Source organism: Hemiscyllium ocellatum, chromosome 6 (assembly GCF_020745735.1).
Source record: "Hemiscyllium ocellatum isolate sHemOce1 chromosome 6, sHemOce1.pat.X.cur, whole genome shotgun sequence".
NCBI lineage: Eukaryota > Metazoa > Chordata > Chondrichthyes > Orectolobiformes > Hemiscylliidae > Hemiscyllium > Hemiscyllium ocellatum.
The window spans coordinates 125,444,745-125,465,277 of record NC_083406.1 but is presented as its reverse complement, the minus strand read 5'-3'; the positions used below and the strand labels follow the sequence as shown (position 1 = coordinate 125,465,277).

Below are 20,533 nucleotides of genomic sequence, written 5' to 3'. Positions count from 1 at the left end.
CTTTTCTGCGTTACTGGCTTTAAATTAAGCAGGACAGTTTACCCCACGTCACAACACCACCCAAAGGGGTGGTGGAAATTTGGAACTCACTTTGTAAAAATGGTTGAAGCAGAAACCCTCACAACACTGAAGAAGAATTTAGATGTGCACTTGCAATGCCAAGACAAACAAGCTATGGACCAAGTGTTGGAAATAGAAAGAGAATTATGAGATGCTTGTTTTGTTTTCACTAGTGAAGACTTGGCGGGCTAAAGGACCTTGTTCTACATAGTAGATCAACATAACACTAAGACTGGGACTAAGTACACAAAGATTTTGCAGTTTAGAAGAATGACAGGTAATCACACTGAAACAGCATGCCTCTTTGGCATCTGCGCTGTTTCCTGCGCTTGTAGAGTCAATAACTACAAGGCACAGTATCATACTGAGCTCCTGGCCATTTGGGACTGACAAGAGTTGATTTCTACACTCAGAACTATTAATCTTCGAAACTCCCAACCCCAAAGCAAAGTACACTCAAGAAAATTATCTATTTATTTTTGCACCCAGAGAATCAGGGATAAAAGGAATGGGACAAAAGTAGATATATGAACAAAAAATGTAACATTATTTAAATAAATGGCAGAGCAGGCTCAAGCAGCTTTGCAGCAAACTCCTGCTTTATGATGTTCCAACATTCCTGTCACTCGAGTGCAAGCTTAACATCAAAGCTGTCTCTAAATGTCAAGTCAACCTCCCACACCTTTTGTTGTGTTTCAATGACTTGACCAGCAACAGAGATCTGAGCATTTCCTCAGTGTTTATAAACTGGAACCATTAATTAAACAATCCAGCCTAACAGGCTAAGGATAAGTTTGTGTTAATTTCTCCGCATTTACAAGGGTTTGCGGCTACACCAGCAACTTTGGTCTTACCTTTGGAGGTTTTATCTCTCCAGAACGCCAGTTTGTGTCTATTTTATGCTGCCTCATGAAGGCAGATTTCCAGGGACTGTACATGAAACCAGTACTGAGCATCCGACGCCGCCGAAGGTACAGGGGCTCCTCAATCACTGGACCAGAAAGAAACAGAACCACGGTAAATTCACTTGAAATACATTTGATTACCTCTCAAACTCTGATCGGTTTTACTGGGGTAGCACTGCTATTCCCAGAGCTGTCACAAAAGTTAAATATTGAGAAAAATTTCAGGCCCAGGTTCTCAAAAAGCACAGAACAGATTCATCATGATTCTTTACAAGTAATTAGACTCAACTACAGGTAAATAGCCATGAATACATTGGCACAGACTGAATAAAACTCTAATTCCCTTATCAACTCCTCCTTACACACAGACAATAATACAACGGCAGGAAAAACAACGTGGGTTGGATGGACAAAGAGTAAATGGCAAGACAGTTCTGTGGATCCTGAGAGGATTCTTACACTGGTCACAATGCTGTTTGTTGGTCGCCCCTTCACTGATTTGGAAGGGGTACTGGATGACTTATCGATTAAAAGTTACCACTTACAGCAACTGAAGTTAAAGTAATTTTCTCAAATCGGAACAGGAGTAGGCCATTTGACCCCTTGAGCCTGCTCTGCCATTTGTTACGATCACAGCTGATCTTTCAACTCAACAGCCTGCTCCAGCTTTTCCCTCCTATCCTATAATCCCTTTACACCAAGTGATATCTCCAACTTCTTTTTGAAATCAGATATCATTTTGGTTCTGATTATGGAAGCACATTCCACAGACTCACCACACACTGGGTCAATATACTTTAAACTCAGCTCAATCCTAATGATTTACCCATATGTTTGGGCTGAACCTTGGTTCTGGACTCTGGTCATCAGCAATATTATTCCTGCATCTAACTTGTCTAGCCCTGTTACAATTTAATAGGTTTCTTAAGATATTCATTCCTCTGAACTCCAATTATAATCCTAACCGATTCAATCATGTACTTAAAGTGCACAATAAACAGGGATGAATCAACAGAGTTTCGTCAGAAGGAGGTCATGCCTGACAAATCTGTTCATATCCTTTGAGGAGGTAATGAGCAAGTTAGGCAAAGGAGAGCCAGTGGACAGGATTTATAGGAATTTCCAGAAGGCCTCCAACAAGGCACTGCACAGGAGGCTGCTAAAGAAAAGGTAAGAGTCCATGTTGATAGGGGCAAGGCAGTCGCATGGATAGAGGATTAGCTGACTGGTAGAATGTAGAGTGTGGGGATAAAGGGGTCTTTTTGCGATGGTAATTAGTGACCACTGGAGTTCCGCAGGGGTCGGTGTTGGGGCCATAGGTATTCATGATATGCATTAATGATCTGGAGAAACTAAGAGCATTATTGCAGATGACACGAAAGGTAGATGAAGAGGCAGGTAGTATTGAATCAGAAAGGCTGCAAAAGGACTTAGACAGGCTAGGAGAATGGGCAAAGAAGTGACAGATACAATACAATGAGGGAACGTGCGAGATTATGCACTTTGGTCGGAAGAACAGAGGCATAAACTATTTTCTAAATGGGAAAAGACTCCAAAATCTGAAGCACAAAGTGACTTGGGAGTACGAGTTCAGAATTTTCTTCAGGTTAACATGCAGGTTCACAGTTGGCAGTGAGGAAAGCAAATGCAGTGTTAGCATTCATCTCAAGAGGGCTGGAATACAAGAGCAGAGAAGTACTGCTGAGGTTGTATAAGGCTCTGGTCAGACCACATTTGGAATACTGTGAGCAGTTTCGGCCCCTCAACCTAAGGAATGAGGTACTGGCATTGGAGGGATCGAAAAGGAGGTTTACAAGAATGATCCTGGGTATGAAGGGCATGTCATAGGAGGAGCTGTTCAGGATTCTGGCTCTGTACTCTATCGAGTTTAGAAGGAGGGGGGCAGGACCTAGTCGAAACTTATGGAATACGGAGGGGCTCGGATAAGAGTCGACATGGAGATGATGTTTCCGCTAAAACGGGAGACTAGAACCTGAGGGCACAGACTCAGAATGAAGGGATTACATTTCAGAACTGAGATAAAGAGGAATTTCTTCAGCCAGAGGGTATTGAGTCTGTGCAATTCATTTCCGCAGACGACTTGAGACAGAGATAGATTCTTAAGAGGATCAAGTGTTACAGGGAGAAGGCAGGAGAATGAGGCTGAAAAGTACATCAGCCATGATTGAATGGTGGAGCAGATTCGATGAGGAGACTGGCCTAATTCTGTTTCTATATCTAAACATGAACAACATTTAAAAAGGTATTTGGACAAAAAGCATGGGTAGGAAAGGTTTAGACTCTATGACAAATTTCCCTCTACTAAACCCAGAGCCCCCCAACATTTCTGGGACATTACCTGTGCCCTCCTTTCTGAGCACAGCACCAAAGTATCTAGAGTCAGAGCCCTACAGCAGGGAGGGGGGCCCTTTGGGCCAAACTGGCCCATGCTGACCAAAATGTCCATCAAAGCTAACCCCATTTCATTGCACTTTCCTATGTATTTGTCCAAATGCTTTTTAAATGTTAATGTACCCGCCTCAACCACTTCTGCTGACAGCTCATTCCATATGTGTACCACCCGCTGTATAAAAACATTGCCCCTCAGGTTCCCTTTCATTCTTTACCCTCTAACCTTTAAATGATACCCTCTAGTTCTTGATTCCCCAACCCTGGGAAAAAGACCGAGTGCATTCACCTATCCATGCCTCTCATGATCTTATCTGCTTGTATAAATGTTCCCCCCTCAGTCTCCTACATGCGAAAGAATTAAAGTTCTTGCTTGCCCAGTCTCTCCCTATAACTCAGACCCTTCAGTCCTGGCAACATCCTTGTAAATTTCTTCTTCGCTCTTCCCAGTTTAACAACATCCTTCCTATAACAAGGTGACCAAAACTGAACACAATACTCCAAGTGCGGCCTCACCAACATCCTGTACAACTGCAACATAACTTCCCAACTTCTATATTCATTGTCTTGACTGATGTAGGCCAGTGTGCCAAAAACCGCCTTCACTGTCTTATCTACTTGTGACTCCACTCTCAGAGAACCATGCGCCTGAACCCCAAGGTCCCTCTGTTCCACTACACTCCCTAAGGCCCTACCATTCACTGTGAAACTCCTACCTCAATTTGACTTATTAAGATACAAGACCTTAACATGTACCTATATTAAAGTCCCTTTGCCATTTCTCAGCCCACTTCCCCAGCTGATCAAGGTCCTGCTGCAATTTCTGATAACCTTCCTCACTGTCCTATAAACAATATCTCAAATTTTAGTGTCATCTGCAAACTTAGTAATGCCTGTTACATTCTCAGCCAAATTATTAAAATAGATAAAAAGCAGTAACTGACCCAGCACTGACTCGAGGCACTCCACTAGTCACAGGCCTCTAGTCCGACAAGCATCATTCCACTACTTCCGAGCATCAAGCCCCCAAATTGTATTCAATTTTCCAGCTCTCCCTAGATTCCATGCGATCTAACCTTCCAAAGCAGCCTACCATGTGGAACCTTATCAAGAGCCTTACTAAAATTCATATAGACTACATCTACCGCCCTGTCCTCATCAACCTTCCTGGTCACTTCATCAAAGAACTCGAATAAATCTGACAGACATGACCTCTCACTCACAAGGCCATGCTGTCTATTTCTAATCTAACACTGTCTTTCTAAATGAATGTATAGCTTATCTCTCAGAATCTTCAAATAACTTACCTGCCACAGATGTTAGGCCTATAGGTCTATAGTTCCGAGGTTTTCCTTTGCAGCCCTTCTTGAATAAGCACACAACATTCGCTAGCTCCTAGTGTCCTGGGGACCTCACCAGTGGCTAACGATGATGCAAAAATATCAGCCAAGGCCCCTGCAATTTCTTCTCTAGCCTCTTGTAGTGTCCCTGGATATGTCTGGTCAGGACCAGGAGATTTATCCACCTTCATACATTCTAATACACCCAACACATCCTTGACTGTAATATGGATTGTGCCCAAGATATGACCACTAACTTCCCAAGTTTTCATTACTTTCCCCACAGTAAACACAGAGGAGAAATGTTCATTGAGGACCTCACCCATCTCTTGCAGTTCTACACATACATGTCTACTTTGGTCCTTGAGGTCCTATTGTCTCTCTAGTTATTCTTTCTTTAATTATATTAAAGAACCTCTCTGGATTCACCCTTACCTTCCCTGCCAAGTCACCTTTTCACCCTCTTGATTTCTTTCTTCAGTAAACTCCTATATTCCCCATATACCTCCAGGGATTCCCTTGATTCAAGCTGCTCGAAGGTGAGCCATACCTCCATCTTTTTCTGGTCAAAGCCTTAATATCTCATCATCCATAAGGATTATTTGTTTTCATCAAGCATTTTCTCTTCACAAGCTTGGAAACATTTACAAACAGTGTATACGTCCCCTGCAAGCTTACTCATGTATTTATTTTCTCTATTTAATCAATTCCTTTGTCCTTCTCAGGTCTGTTGCTTTTTTCTGGTCAATGTGTATGTCTCTTGCTTGGATTGAATACCATCACTTATATTCCATGTCAGCTTTGGTTTAGCCACTTTTTCCATTTTACTTCTATGTCAAACAGGAATTAACAATGGTTGCAGTTCACCCACGTGCTCTTCGAATGTTTGTCATTATCCTTCCAAAGTAACGTGCACCAGTTGATCATAGCCAACTCAGGCCTCATAGCATTGCAGTTTCCTGTGTTTAGATTCAGGACCCTCCTTTCAGAATCAACGACCTCACTCTCCATCTCAGTGAGCAATGCTATCAGACTATGGCTGCTCACCTCCAAGGGGCCTCCACAGCTGGAGTGCCAATTATTCCTTTCTCATTACGCAATACAGGATTGTCTATTGGGACAAAATCTCTTGATTGTAGTTTATGCATATTAAATTCAGTCAAGTATGGGTTTAAAGGTTAGTCTCCAAAATGGTGACCCTGAAATGATCACTGATCATCATAAGAATTCAGCTGGCTCACCACTGATGCGCCATGTCAGCAACAGGACTGACTTGTCATGGACCTGTAATCACAGAATGACTGGCCTCCCTTGTTTGACTTATCCCCCTGACAATTCCTCCCTCCATGGTCCCATTTCCACATGCTTCTATCCAACCCCCTCCCTGGTCCTCAACTTATTCCTCACTCCGCTCCCCCCCCACCTCCCTGTGCACCCCAATCCCACCCCTCACCCTTCTATGCACCCCAATCCCACCCCTCCCCATCTCCCTGTGCACCGCAATTCCACCCCTCCCCACCTCCCTGTGCACCCCAATCCCACCCCTCCCCACCTCCATGTGCACCCCAATCCCACCCCTCCCCACCTCCCTGTGCACCCCAATCCCACCCCTCCCCACCTCCCTGTGCACCGCAATCCCACCCCTCCCCATCTCCCTGTGCGCCACAATCCCACCCCTCCCCACCTCCCTGTGCGCCACAATCCCACCCCTCCTAAAACACTACCACAACTCATCACCCACCTCTGTTTCATTTCAAATGTTCAATTAATCGGAAGGTTCCCAACACACTCATTTACAGGCAATCCTGAATATTTACAAAAAATAATTTGCATACATCACTTCTTAAAAGAATTTCATCATCTTGTAACCTCTAATTAACTCTCTTTGAATTCAGCTTTAATTTTTCCATAAAGAACAAAGGCCTGGAACAGCGTGTGTGCTTATGATGGGACAGGAAGGACGACAATATCACCAATGTACATCTGGCTGCCCACCGACTGACAGAAATGTGCTGCAACAGGAAGGGGAGGAGGGTCAGCACTCACCTCATGTCATTCCTTTGGTGTTAATTTTCCCACATAACATAATTAAAGCAGGGTTCATACACCACAATGAAAACTGATGTGCTCACATCAGGGAAGACTTAATTTTAGCTGCGATCAGTGCCAGTATCAGCAGCAGTGAGGAAATGCAATTGTCAAGTGTATAGCACTTCCTTGTCCTCCTATAGTCATCAGGAGGCCAAGCAAGGAATTAACGACATGCCAGAGATCAAAATTAATTGAAACAAGAATGAATATTGATAATGTTTCCCATGGAGAATAGGATTTTAACAACTTTTCAGGTATGGAGACAAAAAGAAAAAAGGACAACATAAACACATGGACACAATGACAGTAAGGGCGACTGCAAATGGAAGTGATAAACTACACAAAAAAAAAGTGAGAACACTGTTGTACAATCTTGAGCCAAAAGTTTACTTCTACACCGAGAAGGTAGACCAATGTCTTTCCAAAGTCAGTCAGGCTTGGAGGAACACAACATTTTTGTTTATTCATTCACAAATGCACCATCACCAGCTCGATCAACATTTATTGCGCATCCCTAACTACCCTAGAGACAATGGTGGTGAGGCACCTTCTCCAGGAACTGCAGTCAGTTGGTGCTGTTAGGAAAGGAATTCCAGGATTTTTCACTAGTGAAATTGAAGGAAATTATATTTCAAAATTAGGATTCTGCGTGGTTTGTGGAAGGAGCATGCAGATGGTGAGATCCCTGTACTTCTGCTACCCTCACCCTTCAGAGGAAAAGGTTGCAGATTTTGAAGGTGCTGTTGGAGAAGCCTTGATGAGTTAACTGCAATGAATCTTGTAGATGGCACACATGACACCACTGATGGACAGTGGCAGCTAGGGCATGCAGGTTGAAAGTAGTGGATATGGGTGAAAATCATGTGGGCTGCTTTATTCTAAGTTCTTGAAAACTGCAAGTATCCAGGCAAGTGGAGGGTCTTCCACGACACTCTTGGCTTCTGCCTGGTAGACAGTGGATAGACATCGGAAGACATGAGGGAAGTTGATTGCTACAGAACTCTGACACAATGATCGACTCTTGCAGCTATATTATTTCCATAGCAAGTCCAGTTTCGATTCAGATGAATGATAACCAGCAAGATGTGTAGCCTTGCAATAATGAAGGATTCAGCTGTAGTCATTGAATATAAACAGGCAATGGTTACGGAGTCAGTCTCATAACGTGGAAACTAACCCTTCAGTCCAACCAGTCAATGCCAATCATAATCCCAAACCAAACTAATCCTACCTGCTTACGCTTGGCCAATATATCTCCAAACATTTATTTTTAAGTGTACTTATCTAAATGTCTTTTAAACACTGTAGCCCACATTCATCAGTTCCTTTGGCAGTTCATTCCAATCTGTGTAAAAAAACTACCCTTCATGTCTTTTTAAAAATATTTCTCTTCACACCTTAAAATATGCACCTTAGTCTTGAAATCTCCCCCTCTAGCGAAAAGACACCTGTCATTCACCTTATCCATGCCCCTCATGATTTTATAAACTTCTAAGGTCACCTATCAACCTCCTACGCTTGAGTGAAAATACTCCCTGACAATGCAGCCTTTCCTTTTTACTCAAACCCTCCATTCCAGCAACATCTTGGTAAATCTCCTTTGAACCCCCTCCAGCTTAATAATATCCTTCCAATAACAGTAACCAGAAACAGAGAGTACTTCAGAAAAGGCTTCACCGATGTACTGTACAAACTCAATATGATGTTCCAACTGGGAGAAAGTGAGGACTGCAGATGCTGGAGATCAGAGCTGAAAATGTGTTGCTGGAAAAGCACAGCAGGTCAGCCAGCATCCAAGGAGCAGGAGAATCGACGTTTCGGGCATGAGCCCTTCTTCAGGAAGGGCTCATGCCCGAACCGTCGATTCTCCTGCTCCTTGGATGCTGCCTGACCTGCTGCGCTTTTCCAGCACGATGTCCCAACTCCAATACTCAGTGGTCTGATCAATGAAGGCAAGCATGCTAAATGCCTTTTTAACCACTCTTCCATGTGTGACACAAATTTCAAAGACTTATGCACCAGAACCCCGAAGTCTCTGTTCTACAACATTATGCAAGGTCCTTATATAAATTGTATAAGACCTGCCCTTGTTTGTTTTACCAAAATGCATAACCTTTCATTGATTTAAATTAAACTGCATCTGCCACTCTTCAGCCCATTGAACAAATTGATCAAGACCTCTTTGTAATCTTAGATAACCTTCCCTGTTCACTAAACCACCAAGTTTGGGGTATTCTGCAAACTTACCAAAACAGGTCTTCTATATTCTCATCTAAATCATTTGTACAAATGATAGACAAAAATGGACCCAGCACTGATCCATGTGGAACATCGCTGGTCACAGGCCTTTGTCCAAAAAAAAACAAAATCCTTGACCATCATACTGCGACTTTTGTTGATCCAATTGGCAAGCTCACCCTGAATCCCATATGACCTATCTTTATTAATTAGTCTATCATGCAGAACCTTATTAAGGGCTTTACTAAAATTCAAGTAAACAATGTCTACCATTCTGCCCTCAATCTTCTTGGTGACTTCCTCAAAAAACTCATTCAAGCTTGAAAGACAATTTCCCTGACATAAAACCATGCTCACTATCCAGAATTGTCCTTACCTCTCCAAATGCATATAAATTGTGTTTTTCAGAATCCCCTCCAACAATGTACCAACACCAGTGATGTCTTAAACGAAGGCAAACAATTAACCATTCGGTACCTCATCCACAGTTATAGATGATGCAGAAATGTTTCTGCAAGGAGGCCTGCAATTTCCTCCTTCACTTTCCACAATGGCCTGGATGATACTAAATTAGGTCCAGATATATCCACTTTCATATTTTCTAAAAGCCTCCAGCACTTCCAGATTCCCTCTGGTTGCGGATGATCATTGACCGGCAACTGTGCAGCATACGTGTTCTTTGCCATTTGTCAGCCCAAGCCTGGATATTGTGCAGGTATTGCTGCATTTGGACACGGAATATTTCAGTATCTGAAGAATTGTGAGTGGTGCTGAACATTTTTCGTTGATGGCTGCACATCCTCAGTTCTGACCTTATAATGGAGGGAAGGTCCATGATGCAGCAGTTGAAGATAGGTGGACCTAGTTCACTAGTCTGAGGAACTCCTGCAGAGATGTCCAGGAGAGATAGAATGCACAAAGCTCTAGCACAGAGGGATTTGGAAGTCCTCATACATAAATTATAAAACACGAGCAAAGCTTAGCAGGTAATAAAGAAGGTACATGGTTCAAGGGGAATGTAGTATAAAATAGCCAATAGTCAATCCTTCACACAGACATGTCTTAAAGCAACAAGCCATTTAATTGTACAGCCAGTGCACAATTTCTATTTGCTTGCACTTAGCTCTGTTGCTTTTAAGTTGACACTAATCTATGAAACACAGGACAACTTCAGCAGATGAAGCAAAGCCTTTTGATCAATTAGCTTAGCTGAGGAAATTAACAAGTCTTTACACTAACATTACTTTGAAACTAAATCTCTGGAAATTTACCCTCTAGCTGTCCACATGCTGTTGGAATTTCACCTAGTCAGAGATAGCAAGAAACGACTGGTAGGTCTGGGTGCACACAGATATGAACACTTAGCAAATTAAAGCTGAGCTCAGTTACTATATGCTGCATTGTGACAAACATGATGGATAACTTGAGCTATTACACAATGGCTCCTATCCTTGCTGATTCTATTTTGTTGAGCCTTGGGCAATTATAATTTATATGAAAAATAAATTAATATCTTAAACATTGAAAGGACATTGTGGTGTGCAGCCATAGTGCCAAACTATCACATCAAAAGCATCAGCAACATTGAGGCAGCACTGCCATAACTTTCCTTGGAAATAGTTTTCTAAAGGGTCTCAAATAGAGATGATCCTAATGGATCAGATAGTACAGCTTTCTTCTAATGGTTCATGCATTACTGGCATGGCTAGTCATAGAGCTGTACAGCATGGAAACAGACCCTTCAGTCCAACCCGTCCACGCCGACCAGATATCCCAACCCAATCTAGTCCCACCTGCCAGCACCTGGCCCATATCCCTCCAAACCCTTCCTATTCATATACCCATCCAAATGCCTCTTAAATGTTGCAATTGAACCAGCCTCCACCACTTCCACTGGCAGCTCATTCCACACACGTACCACCCACTGCGTGAAAAAGTTGCCCCTTAGGTCTTTTTTATATCTTTTCCCCTCTCATTCTAAACCTATGCCCTCTAGTTCTGCACTCCTCGATCCGAGGGAAAAGACTTTGTCTATTTATCGTATCCATGTCCCTCATAATTTTGTAAACCTCTGTAAGGTCGCCCCTCAGTCTCCGATGCTCCAGGGAAAACTGCCTGTTCAGCCTCTCTCTATAGCTCAAATCCTCCAACCCTGGCAACATCCTTGTAAATCTTTTCTGAACCCTTTCAAGTTTCACAACATCTTCCCAATAGGAAGGAAACCAGAATTGCACTCAATATTCTAAGAGTGGCCTAACCAATGTCCTGTACAACTGCAACATGACCTCCCAACTCCTGTACTCAATACTCTGACCAATAAAGGAAAGCATACCAACAGCCTTCTTCACTATCCTATCTACCCGTGACTCCACTTTCAAGGAGCTATGAACCTGCACTCCAAGGTCTCTTTGTTCAGCAACACTCCCTAGGACCTTACCATTAAGTGTATAAGTCCTGCTAAGATTTGCTTTCCCAAAATGCAGCACCTTGCATTTATCCGAATTAAACTCCATCTGCCACTTGTCAGCCCATTGGCCTATCTGGTCCAGATCCTGTTGTAATCTGAGGTCACCCCCTTCGCTGTCCACTATACCTCCAATTTTGGCATCATCTGCAAACTTACTAACTGTACCTCTTATGCTCCCATCCAAATCATTTATGTAAATGACAAAAAGTAGAGGACCCAGCACCGATCCTTGTGACACTCCACTGGTTACAGGCTTCCAGTCTGAAAAACAACCCTCCTCCACCACCCTCTGTCTTCTACCTTTATTAGTCTTTATTATTCACGCCTCAATTCTCCTGAAAAAATGATGAGACACTGGCAATCACAGCTCTCTCAAAAATTTGTTCAGGGCATCTGGACATCACTGTCAAGTTGTGTATGTGTTGTCCACCCTGCATGGATAGTCATTAGGTGAGCCAGGTATACCTCAGAATATGAGTTCCCTGATTGGACCAAATGAACAGCCTCAATCAGGGAGCCCTGGCTGGTAGATAAGAATAGGAGGGTCGGAGAGTCTATTCACTCAGAGCATGCTCAGAGGGAGCTGAATCAGTGTCAAGGACTCTCCATATGTAAAAAAAAAATGTGACAGGACACTGATCTCTGAAGCTATTTCACACCTGTAATTGCCACTAGAATGGAGTGGCTTTTTTAAAAAAAAAACGCCTCATTCACAGGATGTGGAAGATCACTGGCTGGGCCAACATTTAACACCCATTCCAAATCACCCAGAGGGCAGTTGATAGCCCAGGGTAAGGTCTGGAGTCACATCATGGCCAGACTGCAGAAGTACTGTAGTTTCCTCCCCTAAAGGAAATTAGAGAACCAGACATTTTGTGACAATCATGGCATCATTACAGAGTCTACCTTTTAATTTCCAATTGACTTTCAACTTTCAGTTTGAATTGAAATTCCACTGGCTTACGTGGGATTTGAATCCATGCCCACAAACAAAGAGTCAGGTTCTCCAGATTACTTGGCCAATAATACTACTACAATGCCACCATGACCCTATGATGTTGAGATGTCAGTATTGGACTGAGGTGGATAAAGTTAAAAATCACATAACACTAGGTTCTAGCCCAACAGGTTTATTTGGAAGTACAAATTTTCGGACCGCTGCTCCTTCATCAGGTAGCTGTGAAGCAGGATCATAAAACACAGAATTCATACCAAATGATCAGTGTCATGCAACTGATACGATATACTGAACAAGCCTAGATTGCTGCTAAATTTTTCATCTTTTAGAACCGATTGTTGGTTCTAGTTCATTAATATGTAAATCCTAGAACTTTAAGTCACATTCTTGAGATAACTTAAGGTTTTATTTAAAAAGGGTGACATTTCAGCTTAGACAATGTATTCAAGTTGAGGTTAGAGTCTGTCTGTATCCCAATCTTGAGTCAGACTGGTTCTATTTCATGATCCCGCTCGTATACAGACTCTCTCAGACAGACACACACACACACACACACACTCCTCTCACAGGCTTCAAATTCTGTCACACACAAACACACTCTCCTTCTCATGCATGCACACACACACAAGCCTATGGGGTGAATTTGCATTTGCAGAATTGTAATTGCAGACACATTCTGCAAATTTTGCCAGAGCGGCGAGAAGAGGAGGAGTGGTGAAGTGAGGGCTGCCGGGAAGGGCGAGTTTTCCTGCATTGAAAGGGACTTACCTTGGGAGTCGGGCCTCCATTTGCTGAGAGGTGCGAGGTAGGAGCGAAGGACCTGGGAAGTCATATATTTGTGTGGTTGCGTTACCTGAAACGCTACTCGGGTAGTGTCTCCCACCCATTCTCCTCCTCTAACCAAAGTTCTGTGCGCCAGATTGGTAAGGTAACGAGTTTGTTTATTTTTTTATTCCTTATTTTTACAATGGTCTCTTTGGGAATTTAGAATTGTGGGAATGGAGGTGAGGGCAGTTGAATGTTCCTCCTGCAGAATGTGGGAGGTAAGGGTCACCACTAGTGTCCCTGCTGATTACATCTACGGGAAGTGCACCCAACTCCAGCTCCTCGAAAACCATGTTAGGGAACTGGAGCAAGAGCTGGATGAACTTCGGATTGTTCAGGAGGCAGAGGGGGTTATTGAGAGGAGTTACAGGGAGGTAGTCACTCCTCAGGTACAAGAAAAATGCAGATGGATTACAGTCAGGGGACAGAAAGGGAACCAGTAGGCAGTGCAGGGATCCCCTGTGACCATTCCCCTCAACAATAAGTATAACATTTTGGATACTGTTGGAGGGGGCGACTTACCAGGGGAAAGCAGTGGGGCACAGAGCTCTGGCACAGAATCTGTCCCTGCTACTCAGAAGGGAAGGGGGAAGAGAAGAAGAGCAGTAGTCACTGGGGACTCTATAGTTAGGGGGACAGACAGAAGGGTCTGTAGGGACAAAACAGACTCACGGTTGGAGTGTTGCCTCCCAGGTGCCAGGGTTCGTGATGTCTCTGATCGTGTTTTTGGGATCCCCGAGGGGGAGGGGGAGCAGCCCAAAGTCATGGTCCACCTAGGCACCAATGACATAGGTAGGCAAAGGGGTGGGGATTTAAGGCAAAAATTCAGGGAGCTAAGATGGAAACTTAGAGCAAGGACGAACAGAGTTGTCGTCTCTGGTTTGTTGCCCATGCCACGTGCTAGTGAGTCAAGGAATAGGGAGAAAGAGGAGTTGAACACATGGCTACAGGGATGGTACAGGAGGGAGGGTTTTGGATTCTTGGATAATTGGGGCTCTTTCTGGAGTAGGTGGGACCTCTACAAGCAGGATGGTCTTCATCTGAACCAGAGGGCTACCAATATCCTGGGGGGAGAAATTCGCTAAGGCTATTGGGGTGGGTTTAGACTAATCCAGCAGGGGGATGGGAACCGAGATTGTAGTTCGAGTATAGAAAAGGTTGAGAGTAGGGAGGTCCGAAATCAAGTTTCAGGGACACAAGATGGCATCGGCAAGGAAGAAGATGGTTTAAAGTGTGTCTACTTCAACACCAGGAGCATCCAGAATAAGGTGGATGAACTTGCAGCATGGGTTGGTACCTTGGACTTCGATGTTGTGGCTATTTCGGAGACATGGATAGAGCAGGGACTGGAATGGTTGTTGCAGGTTCCAGGATTTAGATGTTTCAGTAAGAACAGAGAAGATGGTAAAAGAGGGGGCAGTGTGGCATTGTTGGTCAAGGACAGTATTACAGTTGCAGAAAGGATGTTCGGGGACTTGACAACTGAGGTAGTATGGGCTGAGGTTAGAAACAAGAAAAGAGAGGTCACCCCATTGGGAGTTTTCTATAGGCCTCCAAATAGTTCCAGAGATGTAGAGGAAAGGATAGCAAAGATGATTCGCGATTGGAGTGAGAGAGACAGGGTAGTTGTTATGGGGGGACTTCAACTTTCCAAATGTTGACTGGGAACACGATAGCACGAGTACTATAGATGGGTCAGTTTTTGTCCAGTGTGTGCAGGAGAGCTTCCTGACACAGTATATAGACAGGCCAAGGGGCAAAGCCACATTAGATTTGGTACTGGGTAATGAGCCCAGCCAGGTGTTAGACTTGAAAGTAGGTGAGCACTTTGGTGATAACAATTCTGTTATGTTTACTTTAGTGATAGAAAGGGATAGATGTATACCACTGGGCAAGAGTTACAGCTGGGGGAAAGGCAATTACGGTGCAACTGGGCAAGATTTAAGAAGCATAGGATGGGGAAGGAAACTGCAGGGGATGGGCACATTAGAAATGTAAAGCTTATTCAAGGAAAAGCTCCTGAGTGTCCTAGATAAGTATGTATCTGTCAGGCAGGGAGGAAGCTGTAGAGCATGGGAGCTGTAGTTTACGAAGGAAGTGGAATCCCTGGTCAACAGGAAAGCGGCAGCTTATGTTAGGATGAGATGTGAAGGCTCAGTTAGGGCACTTGAGGATTACAAGGTAGCCAGGAAAGACCTAAAGAGAGAGCTCAGAAGAGCCAGGAGGAGACATGAGATGTCGTTGGCGGATAGAATCAGGGTAAACCCTAAGGCTTTCTATAGGTATTTAAGGAATAAAAGAATGACGAGAGTAAGATTAGGCCCAATCAAGGATAGTAGTGGGAAGTTGTGTGTGGAGTCAGAGGAGATAGGGGAAGCACTAAATTAATATTTTTCGACATGAATTCACTCTAGAAAACGACAATGTTATCGAGGAGAATACTGAGGTACAGGCTACTAGACTATGTAGGATTGATGTTCACAAGGAAGAGGTATGAGAAATCCTGAAGATTGTGAAAATTGATAAGTCCCCTGGGCCGGATGGGATTTATCCTGGGATCCTCTGGGAAGCCAGGGAGGAGATTGTCGAGCCTTTGGCATTGATCTTTAAATTGTCATTGTCTACAGGAATAGTGCCAGAAACCGGAGGATAGCAAATGTGGTTCTCCTGTTCAAGAAGGGGAGTAGAGACAACCCTGATAATTACAGACCAGTGAGCCTTACTTCAGTTGTTGGTAAAGTGTTGGAAAAGGTTATAAGAGATGGGATTTATAATCATCTAGAAAAGAGTAATTTGATTAGGGATAGTCAGCACGGTTTTGTGAAGAGTAGGTCGTGCCTCACAAACCTTATTGAGTTCTTTGAGAAGGTGACCAAACAGGTGGATGAGTATAAACCAGTTGATGTGGTGCATATGGATTTCAGCAAGGTGTTCGATAAGGTTCCCCACAGTAGGCTATTGTACAAAATACGGAGGAATGGGATTGTGGGAGATATTACAGTTTGGATGAGTAATTGGCTTGCTGAAAGAAGACAGAGGGTAGTGTTGATGTGAAATGTTCATTCTGGAGTCCAGTTACCAGTGGTGTACCGCAAGAGTTCTATGTTCTATATTTGATTTTGTTGAAGGCAGTCAATCCATGTAACATTTTATAAATTTCTTCTTTGGAAATAGAACCATTCTGACTCAAGATCGGGATACAGACAGACTCTAGCCTCACATCTTTAATGTATTGTCTGGGCTGAGATTTTATTTCTTTTTAAATTATCTTGAGAATGCGACTCAAAATTACATAGGATTTACATAGAATTGAACCAAAATCTGCAACCCATTATAAAAGTTGAAGGAATTAACAGCAATCTCGGCTTGTTCAAAATATCATATTGGTTGTGTGACACTGATCGTTTGGTATAAATTCTGTGTCATTTGATTCTGCTCCACAGCTACCTGAAGAAGGAGCAGCGCTCTGAAAGCTAGTACTTCCAAATCAACCTGTTGGACTATAACATGGTGTTGTGAGATTTTTTATCTATGTCCCCAAGTCTTGGTTCTGCAACAGATGTACTATTGACAGCTCATGGTCAATGCTTTGTGGATGCATCTGATGGACATGCAAGTTCCAGGCTTTTAATCCTGAATTGAATGAATGAATAGCAATATAACTCAGTCATCAGATATGAGCTTTAGAAAGGAATTACAAGCATCATTTCCCCATATATCATCTAGTCTCACTCTTCTTGGTGGTAGCCCCTGCCAAACCAGTGGCTTACTGAACAAAATGGTGTCATGGTATTTGCTCCTGATCTCATGGCTCCTGCTGGAGCGGTGTTTTCTTTAATGGGACATGGAGGAAGAGGAAAGGGTTGAATTGAGCTTTTCCACTCACATGAGTAAGCCTTCGATTGTTTTTCAAGTCTGATCTACTGGTATAGTTAGTAAGTTTGCAGATGACACCAAAATTGGAGGCAGAGTGGACAGCGAAGAAGGTCATCTCGGATTACAACAGGATCTTGATCAAATGGGCCAATGGGCTGAGAAGTGGCAGACAGAGTTTAATTCAGATAATTGCGAGGTGCTGCATTTTGGGAAAGCAAATCTTATAGGATGTATATACTTAATGGTAAGGTCCGAGGGAGTGTTGCTGAACAAAAAGACCTTGGAGTGCAGGTTCATAGCTCCTTGAAAGTGGAGTCGCAGGTAGAGAAGATAATGAAGGCGGCATTTGGTATGCTTTCCTTTATTGGTCAGAGTATTGAGTACAGGAGTTGAGAGGACATGTTGCGGCTGTACAGGATACTAGTTAGGCCACTGTTGGAATATTGCGTGCAATTCTGGTCTCCTTCCTGTTGGAAGGATGTTGTGAAACTTGAAAAAGTTGCAGGATTTGAGCTATAGAGAGAGGGTAAACAGCTTAGGGCTGTTTTCCCTGAAGTGACAGGGGCTGAGGGGTGACCTTATAGAGGTTTACAAAATTATGAGGGGCATGATATAGGATAAACAGACAAAGTCTTTTCCCTGGGGTCAGGGAGTCCAGAACTAGATGGCATAGGTTTAGGGGGAGAGGAGAAAGATATAAAAGGGATCTAAGGGGCAATGTTTTCACGCAGAGGGTGATACGTGCATGGAATGAGCTGCCAGAGGAAGTGGTGGAGGTTGGTACAATTGCAACATTTAAAAAGGCATTTGGATGAGTATATGATTATGAAAGATTTTGGAGGGATATAGACTGGGTGCTGGCTGGTGGAGCTAGATTGGGTTGGGATATCTGGTTGGCATGGATGGGTTGGACCAAAGGGTCTGCTTACATGCTACATACATCTCTAATAACCATGACTGTGGGAGGAAACCAGAGCACCCAGAGGAAACCCACACAGACACAGGGAGAACGCGCAAACTCCACACAGACAGTCGCCCAAGGCTGGAATTGAACCTGGGTCACCAGCACTGAGGCAGTGCTGCTAACCACTGAGCCACTGTGCCACAGGAACAGAAAGTTATTTAAGGTTAGTTTGATTTAAAAAGGCCTCTAGCCGACAGTGGAGAAGTTGTAGATTGTAGATAAGTGCACAGATTAGAAAAGTCTGTTGCACGTTTACAGATTGGATTAAGCAAATAGTTTTGTGCACCTGTGTCCAGGGCATTCTTTGCAGCAAAATTAATTGTTTCTTAATAAACAAATCGGTAATTGGAATAACGGAGTTCAGAGTATTTGAAAGGGAGAAGTGCGGAAATAGCCACAACATTCTACATTTACTTAAGCATGGGCTCAATGTGAAGAAACAGAAACTATCCAAAAATAAACTGAGCCCAGATGATAAAAGAAAGTATGCTTCCTTTTCTAAAGAAAAATCATGAACGGTTTACATTTGATGACCACCTGACAGTTTACTGGTCGCCAGATTTTTAGAAGAACTGAATTCAAAGGCACAACCGACTTCAGTGGGATGTGAAATTACATTCTCTGCATTATTAGGTGAATAAAAGATCCATTACACCACCAAAACATAATTGCTTTTTTACAGGTACTAAAGCAGTCAATGCCCAAATGCAGCAAGATATAGACAACATTCAGGCTTGGGTAGATAAATGTAAAATAAACAGCGTCAGGCAATATCCATTTCCAACAAAAGATAACCTCATCATTGTCTCTTGGAGTTCAATGGCATTATCACTGAATCCTCTGCAATTAATAGCCTGGAGCTTCCATTGACATGAAACTGAACCTGGCCACATAGATATTGCAGTTATAAGAGGAGGTCAGAGGATAAGAATACTGCAGCAAGTAACTCACCTCCTGACTCCCCAGTGACTGTCCGTGATCTAAGAGTCCTGGAATGTAACAGAATATTCCCCATTTGCCTGTATCAGCACAGCTGCATTAACATTCAAGAAACTCGACACCATCCAGGTCAAAATTTATCAGCACTCCAGTTCCCACCTTCAACATCCACTCCCTCACCACTGGCACAGAGTAATGGCATACAGATTTATAAGATGGGCTACAGTGACTCATCAAGACCCTTGCAACAGCACTTTCCAAACATGTGACCTCTGGCACCAAGGGGGATAAATGTAGTGGAACAGCACCACCTGCAAGTTAAACTCCAAGCCATTTGCCGTCCTGACTTGGAAATATATCACCATTCTTTCATTGACACTGGGTCAAAATTCTGGAATACTCTCCCTAACGGCATTGTGGATCAATCTATAGCACATGGCCTGCAGCAGTTCACGAAGGCTGCACACCACCACCTGAAATTGTGAGGCTAGATAAGAGGAAAGAGAAAGCATACATGAGGTCTAGACGACGAAAAACAGATGAAGCTTTGAGAGAATATCGGGAAAGTAAAACCAATCTGAAAAGATGAATTAAGAAGGCTAAAAGGGATCATGAAGTATCTTGAGTAAACGGTGTTAAGGAAAATCCCAAAGCCTTTTATTCATATATAAGGAGCAAGAGGGTAACGAGAGAAAGGGTTGGCCCACTCAAGGGCAAAGGAGGAAAGTTGTGCATGGAGTCAGAGAAAATGGATGAGATTCTTAATTAGTACTTTGCACTGGTATTCACAGGAGGAAAGGGACATGATGCATTTTGGAAGACGTGATTCAAGAGCATATTATAAGTAAATGGAAAAGTCCTGGGGAAAATTGATGTACAGAGAGATCTGGATGTTCAAGTCCATTGTACCCTGAAGGTGGTAACTCGGTTCGATTGAGTGATCAAGGAGGCTTAGAGCATGCTTTCCTTCATTGGATGGGGTTTTGGGCAAAAGAGTTGGCAGGTCATGTTACAGTTGTATAGGACTTTGGTTTGGCCACATTTGGAATATTGCATACGGTTCTGGTTGCCACATTACCAAAAGGATGTGGATGCTTTGGAGAGGGAGCAGAGGAGATTCACCAGGATGTTGCCTGGTATGGAGGGTGTGAGCTATGAGGAGAAGTAGAGTAAATTAGGATTATTTTCATTAGAAAGAGGGAGGTTGAGGGGAGACCTGATTGAGGTGTACAAAATCATGAGATGTGTAGACAGGGTGAATAGCAAGAAGGGCATGTTCCTGTGCTGCAATTTTTTTTGTTCTTTGTTCTCAAGAGCAATTGCAATGAATGCTAAATGTTGGCATAACCATCAACACACACAGCTCTGAACAAAACTACAAAAAAAATTATAAATTTGCTTGTCACGTAAAGTTTTTGGCTAAGATCAAATGGTAGAGCAGACTTGAGGGTTGAATGGCCC

The 20,533-nt window shown here is 43.2% G+C and overlaps 1 protein-coding gene across 3 annotated transcripts in view; it reads right to left on the bottom strand.

The window, feature by feature from the left end:
* LOC132816916 (F-box/WD repeat-containing protein 7-like) overlaps positions 1–20,533 on the bottom strand; it is a 212,418-nt gene that overhangs the window by 39,317 nt on the left and 152,568 nt on the right. For all 3 annotated transcript variants that reach the window (XM_060826939.1, XM_060826941.1, XM_060826940.1), the window contains one exon: positions 915–1,051. In XM_060826939.1, the coding sequence (XP_060682922.1) occupies positions 915–1,051 (137 nt within the window). The remainder of the gene's footprint in view (positions 1–914; positions 1,052–20,533) is intronic.